This window comes from Danio rerio, chromosome 3 (assembly GCF_049306965.1).
Source record: "Danio rerio strain Tuebingen ecotype United States chromosome 3, GRCz12tu, whole genome shotgun sequence".
In the NCBI taxonomy this organism is placed as follows: Eukaryota; Metazoa; Chordata; class Actinopteri; order Cypriniformes; family Danionidae; genus Danio; species Danio rerio.
Genome location: NC_133178.1, coordinates 59,670,870 through 59,687,863, shown reverse-complemented (window position 1 = coordinate 59,687,863; position 16,994 = coordinate 59,670,870). Strand labels below are relative to the sequence as shown.

Here is a 16,994-nt window from a genome sequence, read left to right as displayed (position 1 = left end):
ACAATATCTCTCTACAGCCAGGGTTGAAAATTACAACAAAAATAGTAAAGCCGAGCTTCCTAAAACACATACAAAATAAAAAAGACACAAGGGTCTCAGAACAATCAAATAGGAATATAGCAAGCAAAAAGTCTTGAGAATAACTTAACTGGACACTGGACGAGGCAGCAAGAAGTAGGGTTCAGGACTGAACACAGAGAAGGATACAAAGCAGTCTTATATAGAGCAAAGAAAAGGTGGTGGTGATTAGGCTGATTACAGGGGAGTTTAGAGGAACAAGAGTCACAACCTCCATCTAATGTTGAGGAGTATACGTGATAAAGTACTGAGATATTACAATATAAGCATTAGCATTTAGCCTTTTACTGTTAAAATCACTCCTTTTTTACCTTTTTTATTTTTTGTTTAAATCTTTTTTTGTTTAACATTTTTTTGCTGGTTTCTTCAGTATTTGACGGGACTTTTCACAATTCAAAATCCATCATTCAAGTATTTCCATCCATATTTAGACTTTAGCAAATCAATTTTAATTAATGCACACAAAACGGTGAGTCAGACGCATATACACTGTATACCACACTTGTTTACAGTGCATCAGATGCTGTATGCATTAACTGACATGACCTGGACTAGGGCACTCAATGTGATGTCACAGCAATGAGATACTTTCAAGTGCTTGGTCAGTCTTTTGAAGAGCAGATGAGTGAAAATAAATCCACAGCAAACTTATTCTAAACCTCAAACTCAATCCCTGGTGATAGTTTATTAGCCACTGGCTGACATTTTTAGTTGCCCCATAAAATTGGGTAACCACGTTGAAAATGCCAAGTAAATATGCCTATTGCACAAGGTTTTTTTCTCCATAAACAATGAATGAGAACACGAGGAGATGATGAGTTTAGGATGACAAGTATGTCGATGACATGCAGATCAACTGCTGTTTCACTGCTTTTAAGATACTGGTTTTATTATCAATTGTGAAAAAAGGATCAACAATCAAACAGGCAATTTATTCTTCCTGAAACTTCAGCATGTCCTGTGTCAGTATCTCCTCTGTGACTTCCACATTTATTGTCTGGTTCGTTCATTTCCAGTGACAGCACAAAGTCTATTAAATTACCTGGTCTGCAAATGTCTGCATGTCCCCACACTTTTATAAGCAAAAACATTGGCAGACCGTTGTCTTTCATGACGTCTCTAAAAGCCTGTCGGCCTCTGGACCTCATCCTCGACACTCTGTTACGACTCTGCTTTGTGTCTGAAAAGAGCTCTTTAAGGAGACGATGGGAAAATGTTGTGTGTCCCTAAATGTTTCACGAACTTCCCTTTAACCTCCATAACGCCCCCTCTTTCCCTCGCTCTCAGCTGCAGGCTTTCATCTTCCACAGGCGACCGGCTCGCAGGATGATGAGCTTAGCAACAGAGTGCACTTCTGACTAACAAAAAGCAGGATAAATAATCCACTGATGGGCTCGCTGACTTTTCAGAGGGGGAAAATAACTTTTAGGAGGCCTTTTTGCTTCGAATGATCTTGCATCCATGTTCAAATAAAGGACCAGCCCTGAAATGGTCTGCAATGTCCAACCTCGCTTCCCTGAATGCTGGCGTATTAGGCTTCATGAGAGACCATCACCCCCAACCTCAGAGAGTACATTTGAAAATAGGAGCTCTTATTGCTGGCCCTTTGAAGACTATTCCTCTTTAGGTTCTCCAAATGGGGATTGGGTGGTAGCTTTTTGTAGATCTCGAACACTGTCCTTCAGCATTAGGTGAAATCTTAATTGGGTCAGATGGTTTTTCATCTGCGGTTGTGTTTGTTTTGCTCCTAATGAGCACTGTTGTTTGGTTCTGAACCACTCAGATGTTCTGCTTTCAGAGAATGTCAATATTTACTCAGGTGCATCTTTCTTTGAAGACCCTATAAACACCAAACACACGCGGCGCAGAGCTGTCTGTTGGTGGGCTCGATTGAGTCCAGGGGCGAATGGACCGTTGCGTGTGCCCTGTCATGTCCTCCAAGCCGTTGATCTCCGTAGGGTCCTTTGAGAATTACAGACCCCTGGTCGCAACGCCGCTGTCCACTCTCGCTGAGACAATGGCCGACAGCCTTTGAACTCCTACTCGGACACAGGCGGCTTGTAGAAGGTCAGGCCATCAAAGGAGTTACAGCGGTCTGAACAAACGACTCTCTGCTGAGCTGCGGTCGCATCAGATAAAACACATTTCTGAAATGCCCGCCCGCCTGCCTCCCGCCCCACCTTGAGCCCAGTCATCTTATCGCCCACAGCTCAAGGCACAAGACTTGGCCACCGTTTGGGAACAGGTCCAACAGATTTGCTGTTTATTTGGAACTCGATAAATACGGGTTGCGCTTGCCTCCCTCCCACTCTGCCACAGAAGATTTCTTAATTCTTTGGGTTCATCAAAAGCCCGCACTTTGTCACACAATGGCTAGATTGTTGAGGACTTGCAGAACCGGTCCACTGGAGTCTGAGAACCCCCTGCAGAGGTCTTTGGGAGATGAGGGACAAGGTCATGAGTGAGTTCCTCAGAGCTGCGGCACAGGTCCTCTCAGATACCGGCAACGCTCATTCATGCTTCCAAGAATCTGAAATGTTAACACTCAACATGCTCATGGGACACATCAGAAAGAATGTGTAATTCCGTTTCAGAGAAGGAATTGCTTCATTTCCTTTTATCCACCCCCCCCCCCACCCACCCTAAAAGAAATTCAGTGAGTTACTTTTGCATATATGCTTTGCATATTCATTTGCTCTTTTTTTTTTTTTTGCTGCTAACATGGTTGTAAGCAGTGGTGAGGAATTTTATTCATCCAAGTGACTTGCTTTATTTCATTGGTGCATTTAGTGTATATGTTTTGTTGCTCCTGTAAATTAGTTTGTACAACCAACAAAAAGCTTTCAAAATTATGAAATAAATAAATAAATTCTAACAAGCTGTGCTTTAAGCAATGTGACCTTATTATTATTATGAAGTCACTTTCTCCTCAAGTCATGGATGTGCACCAAATAGGTGACCATAGACGAGCAATATCACACGAGTAGCAGTGTGCTACACTGCAAAAAATGCTTTTCTTGCTTAGATTTTTTTGTCTTGTTTCTAGTCTAAATATCTAAAATTTCTAATATCAAGAGACATTTTCTAGGCAAGCAAAACATATTGTCTCGTTTTGAGAAATAGTATGCCAATATTAAGTGAGTTTTTCCTTAAAACAAGCAAAATAATCTGCCAATGGGTTAAGCAAAATAATCTTGTTTTTTCTTTCGACGTAAGATTATTTTGCTTACCCCATTGGCAGATTATTTTGCTTGTTTAAAGGAAAAACTCACTTATTATTGGCATATTATTTCTCAAAACAAGAAAATAGGTTTTTCTTGTCTAGAAAATTCTTCTTGAGTTAGGAATTTTCAGATATTTGGACTAGAAACAAGACAAAAAATCTAAGTAAGAAAAGCATTTTTTGCAGTGAACATGGCTGTATATCAGCACTGGTTGGAGGTGTGCGGCCGAGTGCCTTAGCGCCCCACCAGTGCTGTACACAGCTATAGCACACTGCTACGAGTGTAATATTGCGTTTATACAACAGTTCGACGGCACAATCTTGTACATAAAAAAGAAAATCAAACACAGAGTCTAAAACCCTTTTGTATTAGGAACTGCTTTCTTCCGCCATTCTTTCACATCTACAGTTGACATCAGAACAGCAGAAGCCGTTACTAATTCACCAATGTCAGTTTAGAGCTAGGATTTGAATGATTCTCTATAGCGTAATGTGAAGCGGCGCTTCTGGTGTGTGACCCCCTTAAGGTGATGACAAAACAGCAAATTTTGCTCACATTTTAAGATTATAAGGCTGAACTGGACATAAAATGCCATCTGTCTACAGAGATTTCTCACCAGACTGCTGTTGTGTTTGCTATAAGGAGGGACAAGGTTGAATTCAGCTTTTTATTTGCAGCTTCTTATTGACTCTATCAGGTTCATCCAAAAAAAAAAAAAAAACAACGAGGCTTCCGTTTTTCACCTTTTTAGTTCGCACTCAAGAGAACACACTGAGCAATGGCTTATTATGTGGTTCTGGCGCCATCTTGTGGATAGAAAACGTCAACTGTCGCCGACGAGCTGTCTCTCAGAAATTGTAAATATTTAAAATAGGCACTATTCTTACAAATAAACTATATAGTTGCAATCTAAACAGCTACATTTACGACTAAAAAAGCCTCAAAAGTATATTTGGTTGTCTAACAGCAGTAATATTTGTCAAACTGTAGTGTCTGCTTGTTGCTGGCTGTATGTAGGAGGACTAATACACAAAGGGTAAAGAGGCTGTACGGATGCTGATATTACTTAAATATATCACTTCTATCAGCCACTCAGATTCGAGATCCAGACAGAACTGTTGTATAAATAATATTATAACACTACATAATAATTCAATAATCGTTCAGCTTTGAGAAAACATTATATTATGTTATAATATGACAGTTCCAAGCTTAAAAAGCCTTTAAAAAAACATAGTGTTATATTTAGCTGGTTTTCAGTAGTGTAGCAAGCATAAATGGCTAATAATGTGCAATATTTCATTCATGCAAGATTTTCACAGTGACAGTGTTCTTGTCTCTGCTGACATCTGTATGGAGATAAGCACTTTGTCCAACATAAGCATAGTGGTTGACATAAGCCGGCGGGGTACAGGAATTCTACTAATTGCTGTCATTTCCCCATAGCTGGCAAGGTGGAAGAGCGCTATTTACTTATTTATGTTATGTTATTTAACTATTTTCATACATTCAATCACTTTCGGCCAGCAGAAGTCTGTTCATAAATAGCATACCTTGTTCATTTTGTGCCATTCCATGTAGTTTGATCATGAAGTGCCAGCTCATTCAGCCAAAATGTTCATCAATTGATACAGTATTTTTATGCAAATTAATTCTAATTATATGCAGTTTGCTCATGCTATGGTCTGTCTTTGAAAGCAAGGATTAAAAAAACGCTTCTTTCGTCACATACAGCCCAAAAGAGTGCTCTGTGAGCGAAAAAAAATAATGGATAAAAATGTCAATGGATGAAAGTGAATGATTTGTTTTGTTCCGAACCCAAACACTACTTGTCAGCGGGGTCATGGGTATGTCTTCTGAAGTGGTCTTCCTTCCCAGAGCATAATGTGAGTTTCATACGGGTTTGTCATCCTCTGCTTTAAGCTTACGCTACTGTTACAGATAATATACTTAAGCAAAAAGCCTCAGCCGAAGAAAGGGCCAAAAATGGGGATCTTGCCCACCACCCTCCACCCCCTATCCGCTAAACGTCGGCTTCAAAGCAGCAAATTCCAGCATTCAGTGACGCAGGAGAGGGCGAGTTCCTTCATGGTCATGCTTGTGAATAAGAACATTATCCTCTGTAATCTGCAGCCAGCATTAGCTTGTCATATGGAAGCACCACAAACCTCTATTTAAACTCCATTCCCACTGAAATGTATTTATGGCACTAGATTAGCTGGAAAGTCTGGGACATAAACGTTCTGTCATCCGTCATCTCAGTGTCACGAATGTTTCGTGTTTGTAGTGTTGTTGGCTAATTCAAACATCACTAGTACTATTGCTCATGCTTTGGTTTAGGGATCTGAACAAATCTCTAAAGGGTGTGATGCATCGAGACGACATTAAAGGCAACTGTGTTGTTGCGTACGCCTGCATGGGCCAAACAGTTGCTCTTGAACACACCGCAAAGACTGCAGCCAATGAAGAATAAACCTTCCATACCAGCAGATGGCAGTAGTCGGTATTTATAGTTGACTTTATATAGAAAAAAAGCAGATTACAATGTCTTAACTCATTCACTAATCCTAAATCATAACCTCATTCACTATTTCTTACATTTTTCACTAATGAAGTCCACTTAAAGGACTGAATTGAAAGCAAGCTAGCTTTCTGCAACTCTCACATGGTCGCCCACTGAAGCTAAGCAGGGCTTTACCTGGATGGGAGACCACATGGGAAAGCTAGGTTGCTACCAGAATTGGTGTTAGTGAGGCCAACACGGGGACGCTCAACCTGCAGTTTGTGTAGATCCTAACAACCAAGTATAGTGATGAGGACTCTTGATACTCCTCAATAAGCGCCGTCTTTCGGATGAGACGTTAAACAGAGGTCTTGACTCTCTGTGGTCGTTAAAAATCCCAGGATGTCCTTTAACCCCGGCATCCTGGCCAGATTTGCCCACTCGTCTCTGTCCATCATGGCCTCCTAACCAATCATAATTGACTTGAATCACTATGGCTGCGCCCGAAACCGCCTACTACTCAGTAGGTACTGCATTTGAATTTAAACGTACTATTCGGCCGTTAGAAAAGTATGTTCTATACAGTATGAATGTGAAAAGTATGAATGGAATTCGGACGTACTACATCCACCATTTTGTCATGGTCACCTACCTGCGTCAATTGCGTTGCTTTACTCCCATTCATGAACTCGCTCGTGGGGCATCATGGGATAGCGCAGCATGCATGGTATGCGCACTCTAGAATCTCGCCGGAAGTAGTAAGTCATCCGGGTACTTCCCGCATACTGATTTTCGAATTCTATGAATTCGGACATGCTACTCGGCTCGCATACTGATTTTAGCGTACTATATAGTATGGAAGTATGCGGTTTCGGACGCAGCCTAATTCTCTACTCCACCATCAGCTGTACTGTCTGGCGCAATATGGCTGCCGTTGCGTCTTCCAAGAGGATGCTGCTTATGTCACTACCACAATCACAACACCAGTCATGACTTTATCAGAAAAACCACACATGGTTCAAGCTACAATTATTAGTCTTCCTATAAATTATTATTTTAAATAATTTTCAAATGATGATAAACCCTTGTGCACTTCAAATGTACTACCTTTTGTTATTTTTGGGATGAAAACATCTACCAAGTTAAACTGCTGTAAAAATGTATTAGATAATTATTCTTTATTTTTATTTTTTTTGCATAAAATTTTTAATTTTAATCAACCTCAGTCCTGATCAAAACTATTTTTTTTAAATACAGGATTTTAACTTTTTAATTGGCAAATTCATAAATGTTGTCACTGATTTGGTGAAAAAAAAAAACACAAAATGGCGTATTTTCAATATAAAAAGTAATTGTGGACTGATTTGTTTTTTACTTTTTATCACAGTCTTGGACATGTGAAAGATTAGAAACAACATTGCCTTTGATGAATTGTTAGTTTTTGTGCTGCATAAGGTTTTCATTTTTTCTCCGTAATGTATGGTTGGTGGCTGCCCCATTAACTTCCATTATAACCACATTTTTTTTTTTTTGATTGCAAAAACCATGACATCACATAATCATGCATTTTTGATTGTTGCTGATTTTCCCTGATTTTACTGTTGATCATCAGTTGGCACCATTGGCACTTTAGGCCTAATTTAAAGGATGCAGGATTTTAGTGTGGAGTACACTAGTAAATTAAAGTGTGTGTCTGTGAGTGTGTGAAAGTGTGAAAATGACCTTTGCGAACTTACCTTGATATGTCTGAAAAATTTAAATATGCATCTTAGATCTCAGAACGACATGGAGTAAACAAAAACAAAGACTGTGTATTTTTTACACCGGCTGATGTTTGATGTTGAGAAGTACAGACTAAACAAAGCTAAAGACTAAACTAAACAAAATCTTTTACATGTTCAAGACTCTGATAAAAGGAAAACAAAATCCAGTTCGCAGTTACTTTTTATATTGAATATAGTTCATCAAATGAGTGACATCATTTACTAATTTGGAAATTAATGAGTTAAAATCCTTTAATTTTCTAAATAATTTAGTAGTTTTGATCAGGACTAATGTTGATTAACAGATTTTTTTTTAAAGCAGTTTAACTTAGTGCAGGGGTCACCAACATGGTGCCCGTGGGCACCAAGTAACCTGCGAGGATCACATGAGTTGCCTGCGGGCCTGTTCTAAAAATAGCTCATCATATTGCCACTTACCAGTAAGCTGCATCTAATATTTTTTTAGCTATTCTTTTTAAATCACTCTTGCATTGGGGTTAATTTGAAAATGACAATAAGTTTTATATACGGTTGAAGTCAGAATTTTTAGCCCCTTTGAATTCTTTTCTTCTTTTTTAAATATTTCCCAAATGATGTATAACAGAGCAAGGAAATTTTCACAGTATGTCTGAAAATATTTTTTCTTCTGGAGAAAGTCTTATTTGTTTTATTTCAGCAAGAATAAAATCAGTTTTTTAATTTTTTAAACACCATTTTAGGGACAAAATTATTAGCCCCTTTAAGCTATATTTTTCCTCGATAGTCTACAGAACAAACCATCATTATACAATAACTTGTCTAATTACCCTAAACTGCCTAATTAACCTAGTTAAGCCTTTAAATGGCACTTTAAGCTGTATAGAAGTGTCTTGAAAAATATCTTGTGAAATATTATTTACTGTCATCATGGCAAAGATAAAATAAATCAATTATTTGAAAAGAGTCATTAAAACTATTATGTGTATAAATGTGTTAAAATCTTCTCTCAGTTAAACGGAAATTGGGGAAAAATATACTGTTTATATATATATATATATATATATATATATATATATATATATATATATATATATATATATATATATATATATATATATATATATATATATATATATAAACTTTAAAAAAGTTATATTAGCTAGCTGGTCTCCACAGCACGATTGCGGGTGCTGTAAAGGGGAGGAGATGATTTGAAAACATGGCAGAAAAAAGCATATCGTTTTCACAGTGAATAGGAGGAAGAGTTCTTTTTCACTTCATTTGGTGACGACAAAGCGGCACAGCGTTAACGTTTCAGAATGTGTCACGAAAGCTAACATTACCATGCTAACTACCCACCGGGCAGCGCACTACAACAAGCGGAAAAAGTTGTAAGGTTTGTGAAAGCAGCAGTCTTTTTTCACAAGATCGATGAAAACGCCCAAAAAGTCACATTTAGATCTACACATTTTTTGATTAGAAAAACAGGGCATTTTCAGGCAGGAGAGCAAAACTGTGCTTAAAGACGAGAACGAATATAATCGTCACTCTCACTGATGTCCAACTCGGGGCAGCTACAATTGTTAGAAGAGCGTCAACTATGTTAAAGTGTTGTAGATTTGATGATATTTTCAGTAAAATCTGAAAGCTGATTTATGTTACACAATTGATCATCAGTGCAAACATGGTACATCGTAGTGCATGATTTGTTAAAAATCGTTAGTGGCAAGTGAAAATATTGTAGAAGTGATCATTTAAAAATACAAATACTTGCAGAGATTTATAGAAATAAAGTGTTGCATATTGATATTTCCCTGTTTCCTGCCTTCTTAAATCATTGTTGACAACTATTGCGAGAAATCATTACCATGACCAGTGTCTTCACATGGGTGAATATCATTAATTATTATTAATAATATAAAATTAAAAGCAAATTGAGCAAATTTGTTATTTGAGAAGTGTGCATCAAACTGGTAGTCGCATTATTCGGTACCCAAGAAGTAGCTCCCAGTTTTAAAAAGGTTGAACAAACTATCATTATATAGTGACACCTAATTACACCAACTTGCCTTTAAATGGCACTTAAAGCTGAATAGTAGAATCTTGAAAAATATTTGGTAAATGTTAATCTACTGTCATCATGGCAAAGATGAAATAAATCAGTTATTAGAAATGAGTTTTTAAAATCATTATGTTTAAAAATGTGTTGGAAAAAAAATCTTTACTTTAAACAGAAATTAGGGAAAAATATATACAAAAATTCCGACTTCAACTGTATACGGTTTGTTTTCATGTCCTCAGATTTTGGACCGCAAGAATGGTGAAATTGATGAACTAAAGAGCCTGTATCGTGGTAAGCAGAAGGAGGCGGAGGAGACAGTTCGGCGACTTGAGAAGAGAGGTGAGTGGAGAGTATAGAGGAGCTTGTGTTTATATAGTCATCCCGAGCACTCTTGTCAGTGGTGTTGCCCAATGCGCCCCAGCTGAACACCACTCCCAAAACAGCCTCTAAGTGTTGGCCCAGAAGACCCAGACAGACATGTTGCACAGCATGGACCACACTGACACACAAAGAGGCTTTTCTTACCTTTCAGGGAAAGCAGAATCTGTGATTTGATGGCTTATGTTCGGCCTTTTCTTCTTATAGCTCCAAAAAATAAATAAAAAACCAAAACCAACTGACTATAAATCAGATTTTTACTCCCAAAGAAAGATCTCTTTCTTACTTGCTTTAAAAACTGTACATCAATTCAACAGTTCTGTATAAAGACAGTTTTTGTTATACAGATACATTTTCGATATTACTTCTATTTTGCAACTAAAGAAAGTTACATTTATTGAGATGATTGCAAGTGCTTGAGCCAAAATCAGTTTTAAGAAATTAGATCATGACAAGGTTTGATTTCAAAAGCAGAATGATTTATTTTATTTCCCAAGTGCTGTTTAACACATTTTAACCATAATAGTTTTAATAACTCATTTCTACTAACTAATTTATTTTGTCTTTGCCATGATGACAGTAAATAATAGTTTAATAATTGCTTTGCAAGATTAAATAGGTTAAATAGGGTAACTAGGCAAGTTAGGTAGTAGTTTGTACTGTAGCAAATCGGGGAAAAATCTGTAATTATTGTATATATATATATATATATATATATATATATATATATATATATATATATATATATATATATATATATACATACACACACACACATACACACACACACACACACACACACAAACACACACAGTTGAAGTCAGAATTATTATGCCCCCTGTTTATTTTTTCCCCCAATTTTAGTTTCACGTAGAGAAGATTTGTTTCGATACATTTAGAAACATGATAGGTTTAATAACTCATTTCTAATAACTGATTTATTTTATCTTTGCCATGATGACAGAAAATAATATTTGACTACATATTTTGCAAGACACTTCTATACAGCTTAAAGTGACATTTAAAGGCTTAACTAGTTTAATTAGTTTAACTAGGCTGGTTAGGGTAATTAGGCAAGTTATTGTATAACAATGGTTTGTTCTGCAGACTATACAAAAAATAGGAAAAAAATATTCCTTGCTCTGTTAAACATAATTTGGGAAATAAAAACAAAAAAATAAATAACTCAAAGGTGGGCTAATAATTCTGACTTCAAGGGGGGCTAATAATTCTGACTTCAACTGTGTATATATATATTTATACAAACACACATACACACACCGTTGAAGTCAGAGATATTAGCCCCCCTTTTTATTTTTTTCCCCTCAATTTCTTTCTTCAACACATCTTTAAACATAATAAGATATTTTTCAAGACACTTCTATACAGTTTAAAGTAAAGAAGTATATGTGTGTGTGTGTGCAAATAAGACTTTCTCCAGAAGAAAGAAAAAATAGTAAATATTGGGTAAAAAATAAAGACACTCACCAACACTTACAATACAGTTTAAAATGACATTTGATGGCTTAATTAGATTAATCAGGTTAACTAGGCAGGTTGGGGTAATTAGGCAACTTATTCTATAACGATGGTTTGTTCAGTAGATTATCGAAAAATGTTATAGCTTTAAGGGGCTAATAATTTTGTCCTTAAAATTGAGTTAAAAAAAAATAAAAATTGCTTTCATTTATTGCTTTCATTCTAGTCGAAAAAAAGAGACTTTCTCTAGAAGAAAATAATATTATCAGACAATATTTAAAAATGAAAATTCAAAGGGGGGCTAATAAATCTGACTTCAGCTGTATTATATATGTACTCTACTATATATATATATTAGGGGTGTAAACCTACAGTGGTCTCACAGTTTGGGTACCATTATCATGCCATCGATTTGGTTCAGTTCGATATCTCTGTGCATCACGGTGCATTGACAATGCTTTCCATACACAATTCAATTTTTTCTTCACAACACAATATTTTTTTTTATTAAAATCTGTAAATATATATTTATATGTAATGTATTAATGTTTTGTTGTCTGTAATTTGTAAAGAAAAAAAAAAGCTGTTATCAGTATTGAAATTAGCTGCAAAATTGTAGTGAAATTGGCTACAATCAGTATCAGAGTATTCCCTCATTAGAGCCAAGTTTATAATGTAGTAGACAAAGCTTTTTATTTATTGGAACATTTATTAAGCGATTAATAATAGTTTTTTTTTCTTACTTGCTTTAAAGCATGGCAAATTCACAAAAAAAAAAAAAACTTTTAATGACTTGCTGATGTAATACACCTCACCTTAGATCATATAACACTGCGATACTAGTTTATCTGTTGTTTTCACACGTATTGTTGGTGTTCGGTGAGGCCTGGGGTGCGAGCAGACAGAGAGATGCCCTGCGGCCAGGCCTGAATGTTTGTGTCTGCCTCCCTCTCTCCCCTGTAGTTCAAAGCCTACTGCGAGAGTCCCAGGTCATCCGACAGACCAAAGAGAAACAGATCAGCGAGCTGAAGAAAATGTCTGATCAAAGTGCTGAATCTTTGAAAAACGAATGGGAGAAGAAGGTAAGGAAGGGTTGAAAAGGCTCAGGTTTCCACAGGCCCGTCCCTCCAGCAGCCGGAGCTTTGAACACACTTGAACGCTCATTGAGTTTAGAGCTCAGCCAATCCCGTCTGAGTCGCAGAAAGAATCCCATCTTCTCGGAGATGTGTATGTTTATTGCAGAGATAGAAAAGAGAAGCTCTGAAAATTCTCAAGGTTTTTCCCAGAGAATCTGGCCCTGCCTTTGTACAGGCGTTTGCTTGAAGGGTATCTTGCTTCAGGCCTTATAAAACATTCTCTTTGTTCTCTGTTTCTAAATATACTATTCTTCAGGCCTCATGTTCGCGGCTTAACAATAAGGATGACCAGATGGCAACGTGAAATCGTCTTTAGTTCCCTGGGCATCTTTTTTTATGTATTAAGCATACATTTAGTTCATTCTGATCCACTGAACGTTAAAGTCATTAGTTAAAGTTAGCTAAAACATGAACTAATAGCACTTATTAATCATAGTTTAACATTCACAGGCAAATTCATATTTGTTAAAGGGCACCTATGGTGAAAAATCTACTTTTCAAGCTGTTTGGACAGACATGTGTGTAAGTATAGTGTATAGACCGTCATATTGGGGTGATATAAACACACAGTGCTTTTTTTCAATTTAACAACATAAAAACAGTGGACCATTTGGAGCGGTTTTTAAATCGACCGCAATTTGATGTAGGAGTGCAGTCCCTCCACCCACCAACATTGATTGACAGCCACGCGTCACGATTATATCCTCAGTTTGCTGTTTCACGTCCGTCATTTTCAGCATGAGAGTCAAAGTGATGTCACTAAAGGAACACCCTTGCTCTATTTTTAGATGTAAGGCTCATTGGGCTCAACACAAGATCGACATTCACCACATGATCAATGTAATCAGAATTATTGTTTGTAACTTTAGGTAGGTTTGCAAACTTGTACTTTTCATTGCGTCTACCTCAAACTTCAGCCATTTTTTTTCTCGCGGTTACAGAAGCTCCCTGTGATGTTAGGTGCAGCTGAAAAGTGCAAGCTTTCTGTCAGGGTGCACACAACGGCACTTCTAGCTGGCGGCTGTCCGCGGCACCCAGCCACGATTCGGGACATTTCATATTCTGCCGTGCCACAGAGCTCCATCTGAATAGTTTCATTTTAAACAACATCTGAATGTGCGTGTCTGGTGTTTTGTGTCGCGGCTCTGAGCGGCGCATCTTGTGCCTTAATCAAAGTTAATTCAGTGTGCGTGGTTATTAGTCTCGGTGTACAAGCTCGAAACTTTAAACTAGCAGTTGGCTGTATAACTATACAAAGACACATGATTTTGTACTCTCTGCTTGATCTGTGTCCAAGTCATACATTTACGGTTAATGCTGGTCCTCTCACTCATGTTGCTTCTCTCTGTGTCTGCCTGTCTTTTGCCAAACACAGAGCAGGGGGAGCTCTTGGCTGATAAAACAGCGACCTGTGTACACGCCCCCAACATAACACTTTTGAACACATTATAATAAAAATCTGAACTGTGTTTTGAACTGAACCTTAACTGGCACACACTCAGAAGAACCATAATGCTAATATTAAATCATAAAAAAGGGGTAAACTATGTGCCCTTTAACATTAGTTAACATGAACTAACAATAACCATTTTTATTCACTAAACGTGACTAACATGAACTAATGCTGTAATAAATCAATTGTTTGTTTGTTTGTTCATGTTAGTATATGCATTAACTAATAAAACCTTTTTGTAAAGTGTTACTAAGTAAACATTATTGTTAATTGAGCTGAATTAAATTACTGCTGTTTATTGATTGTAAACTATTGTGAGATATTTTGTTGGTTTACCCACTGTAGATATGGAAAGATACTTTCTGATTCACCTAGGAAGTTTGTTTTATCTGTTAAAAGTATATCGATACTATAAACAGCAAATGCCAGTCCAATTCATTTGAAAAATGTGAAAAAAATATGAAAAAGCCTTTATTGACATGGCTTAAAACTGACTTTTGCTGTTTATTTCGTCGAATCCCTTACGCAAAGAGCACTGACGCATTATTTAAACTATCCCTGAGCACTTTTCACACAGAAATTCTAACTGAACTAGCTGAAGCTCAAACTAGCGACCTTCTTGCTGTGATGGACAGCCCTACCTACTGCGCCACCGCGTCCCCCTCTAAAAATATAATATATGAAATAAAAAAAAATAATATTTTTTTTTACTTCTATTTAATGTTTTCAATGCAAATCTGATTAGATCCACTTATTTGGTAAACAGAAATTATGTCAAATATAAGTTTACACAAGTAAATATATAGACTCAATGATGGGCTAAAAATTTGAGAAAATTGCGAATTTCTGCGCGTGCAAATTCCGTGTGGGCCTAGTCATTAGTTAATGTTAGTTAATGTACACTACCGGTCAACAGTTTGGGGTCGGGTTTTTTTTTTTTTTTTTATTATTATGTTCATCAAGGTGGAATTTATTGAATATATATATATATATATATATATATATATATATATATATATATATATATATATATATATATATATATATAACAATTTAGCTATATTATAACAATATATATTTATATATCTATATTTATATATCAATTTAACAATTTAACATTATATATATATATATATATATATATATATATATATATATATATATATATATATATATATATATATATATATATATATATATATATATATATAAAATGTTAAATTGTTAAATACCTAATTGTGAAATATTTGTTTATTACTTATCGGATCTATTTTCAAATTAAATTATTTGCCTAGTCATAATGGCTATATATCAATAATTATGTATAATAATATATTAACGATAATAACAATGATAATAATAATAATAATAATAATATTAGAGTGATATCTGAAGGATCATGTGACTCTGAAGACTGGTTTAATGAAGCTTCGTAGATAATGAAAATTCATCATTAAAATCACTGGAATACATTATAAAATAAATTGTAAACTACTTTTGAATAGTTATTTCATAGTGTAATAACATCTCACAATTTTATAATTTTTACCGTATTTTTGATCAACTAAATGCAGCCTTGTTCAGCAGGATAAGCTTATTTTAAAACATTTAAAAATCCTACTGACCCCAGACTTTTGACCGTTAGTGTATTTACTAACATGAACTAATAATGAACAATACTTGTACAGAATTTAATAACATTTTCTAATGCCTTATAGCCATCCAAATTATTTGTTACCATTAGTTAACGCACTAAGTTAATTTGAACTAACAATGATCAGTTGTGTTTTCATTAGCTAAAGTTTGAACCAGTACTTTAATAATTTGTTTAATAGTGTTTAAACTTATTATTAAGTGTTACCATATATTATGTTAACTTACAAAATAAACCTGAATTAACGTCCTATATCCGGGATTGAATCGTCTTCTTTTATAACTGTGCTTCATGCGGCTGTGGTGATAAAGACTACAATTATAAGCATGTACTGTTTTAAAAACGTTTTAAACTTGTAAATCTCATTCTTGATCACATTTGATGATGATTGATGATCACAGAGCGCTGAACAGATCTTTTAATCTCAGTTTCTTTTGCGCACATCCTATCTTGTTGATATGAGTATACGCGTTAATACAGAGATGTTAATACACGGCTGGCAATCAATTTGGTGGGCGGGGAATCGGCACTCTTATGTCACATTGCAGTGGGCCTCAAAATGGGTGCGATTTGGACCCTATTTTAACATCAGGAAATAAAAAAAATACTTATTGTGTTTCTATCCCTTCAATATGACTGTGGACACACTATACCTACACACATTTCTGTCCAAACAGCTTTCAAAAGATGATATTCATCATAAGTACTGTTTAAATAGTACCCGTTCTTGACCCCAGTGAGCTACAAAAATAAATTTCATTGGAAAGACACTTTGAACTTTTTAGGGTCCAAGTTAACTTGCTTCATGCTATAAAATATAACAGGTTATACATAATGAAGTATTGAGAAAGAACAAGATCATGACCAATTGGTGTTAAGTACATTGATTCCTTTCTCTCTGGCAGCTGCATGCGGCGGTGGCCCATATGGAGCAGGAGAAGTCTGAGCTGCAGAAGAAGCACACAGAGAACATCCAGGAGCTGCTGGAGGACACCAACCAGCGGCTCGCCAAGATGGAGGCTGAGTACAGCGGCCAGATGCAGGCTACTGTGAGTGCATTCAAACAATCACCAACAATGCTGAATGGTTTTGGGTGTTGTCTAAATATATAAGCTACCTGTGGCATTCTCTGTCATGAAACAAGGGGTTTGTATAGCAAGTACTGTTCTCAGAAACTGTACTTTTCATTTTAGATATTTGATGACTGATCAGTGGCATTAGATCCAATAGGAGGACTAGTTTCATTTCTTAATGGCTAACATGGATTTTATTGAGAGAGTAACTG

General features: G+C 36.1%; 1 protein-coding gene across 14 annotated transcripts in view; it reads left to right on the top strand.

Annotated features, from left to right (window-relative positions):
- cep112 (centrosomal protein 112) overlaps positions 1-16,994 on the top strand; it is a 349,442-nt gene that overhangs the window by 78,588 nt on the left and 253,860 nt on the right. For all 14 annotated transcript variants that reach the window (XR_012400500.1, XR_012400482.1, XR_012400504.1 and 11 more), the window contains exons 10-12: positions 9,849-9,948; positions 12,430-12,548; positions 16,615-16,758. Coding sequence is in view for 8 of the 14 variants with exons in the window: in NM_001327791.1 (NP_001314720.1) it covers positions 9,849-9,948; positions 12,430-12,548; positions 16,615-16,758 (363 nt within the window). In the remaining 6 variants the exon portion in view is untranslated. The remainder of the gene's footprint in view (positions 1-9,848; positions 9,949-12,429; positions 12,549-16,614; positions 16,759-16,994) is intronic.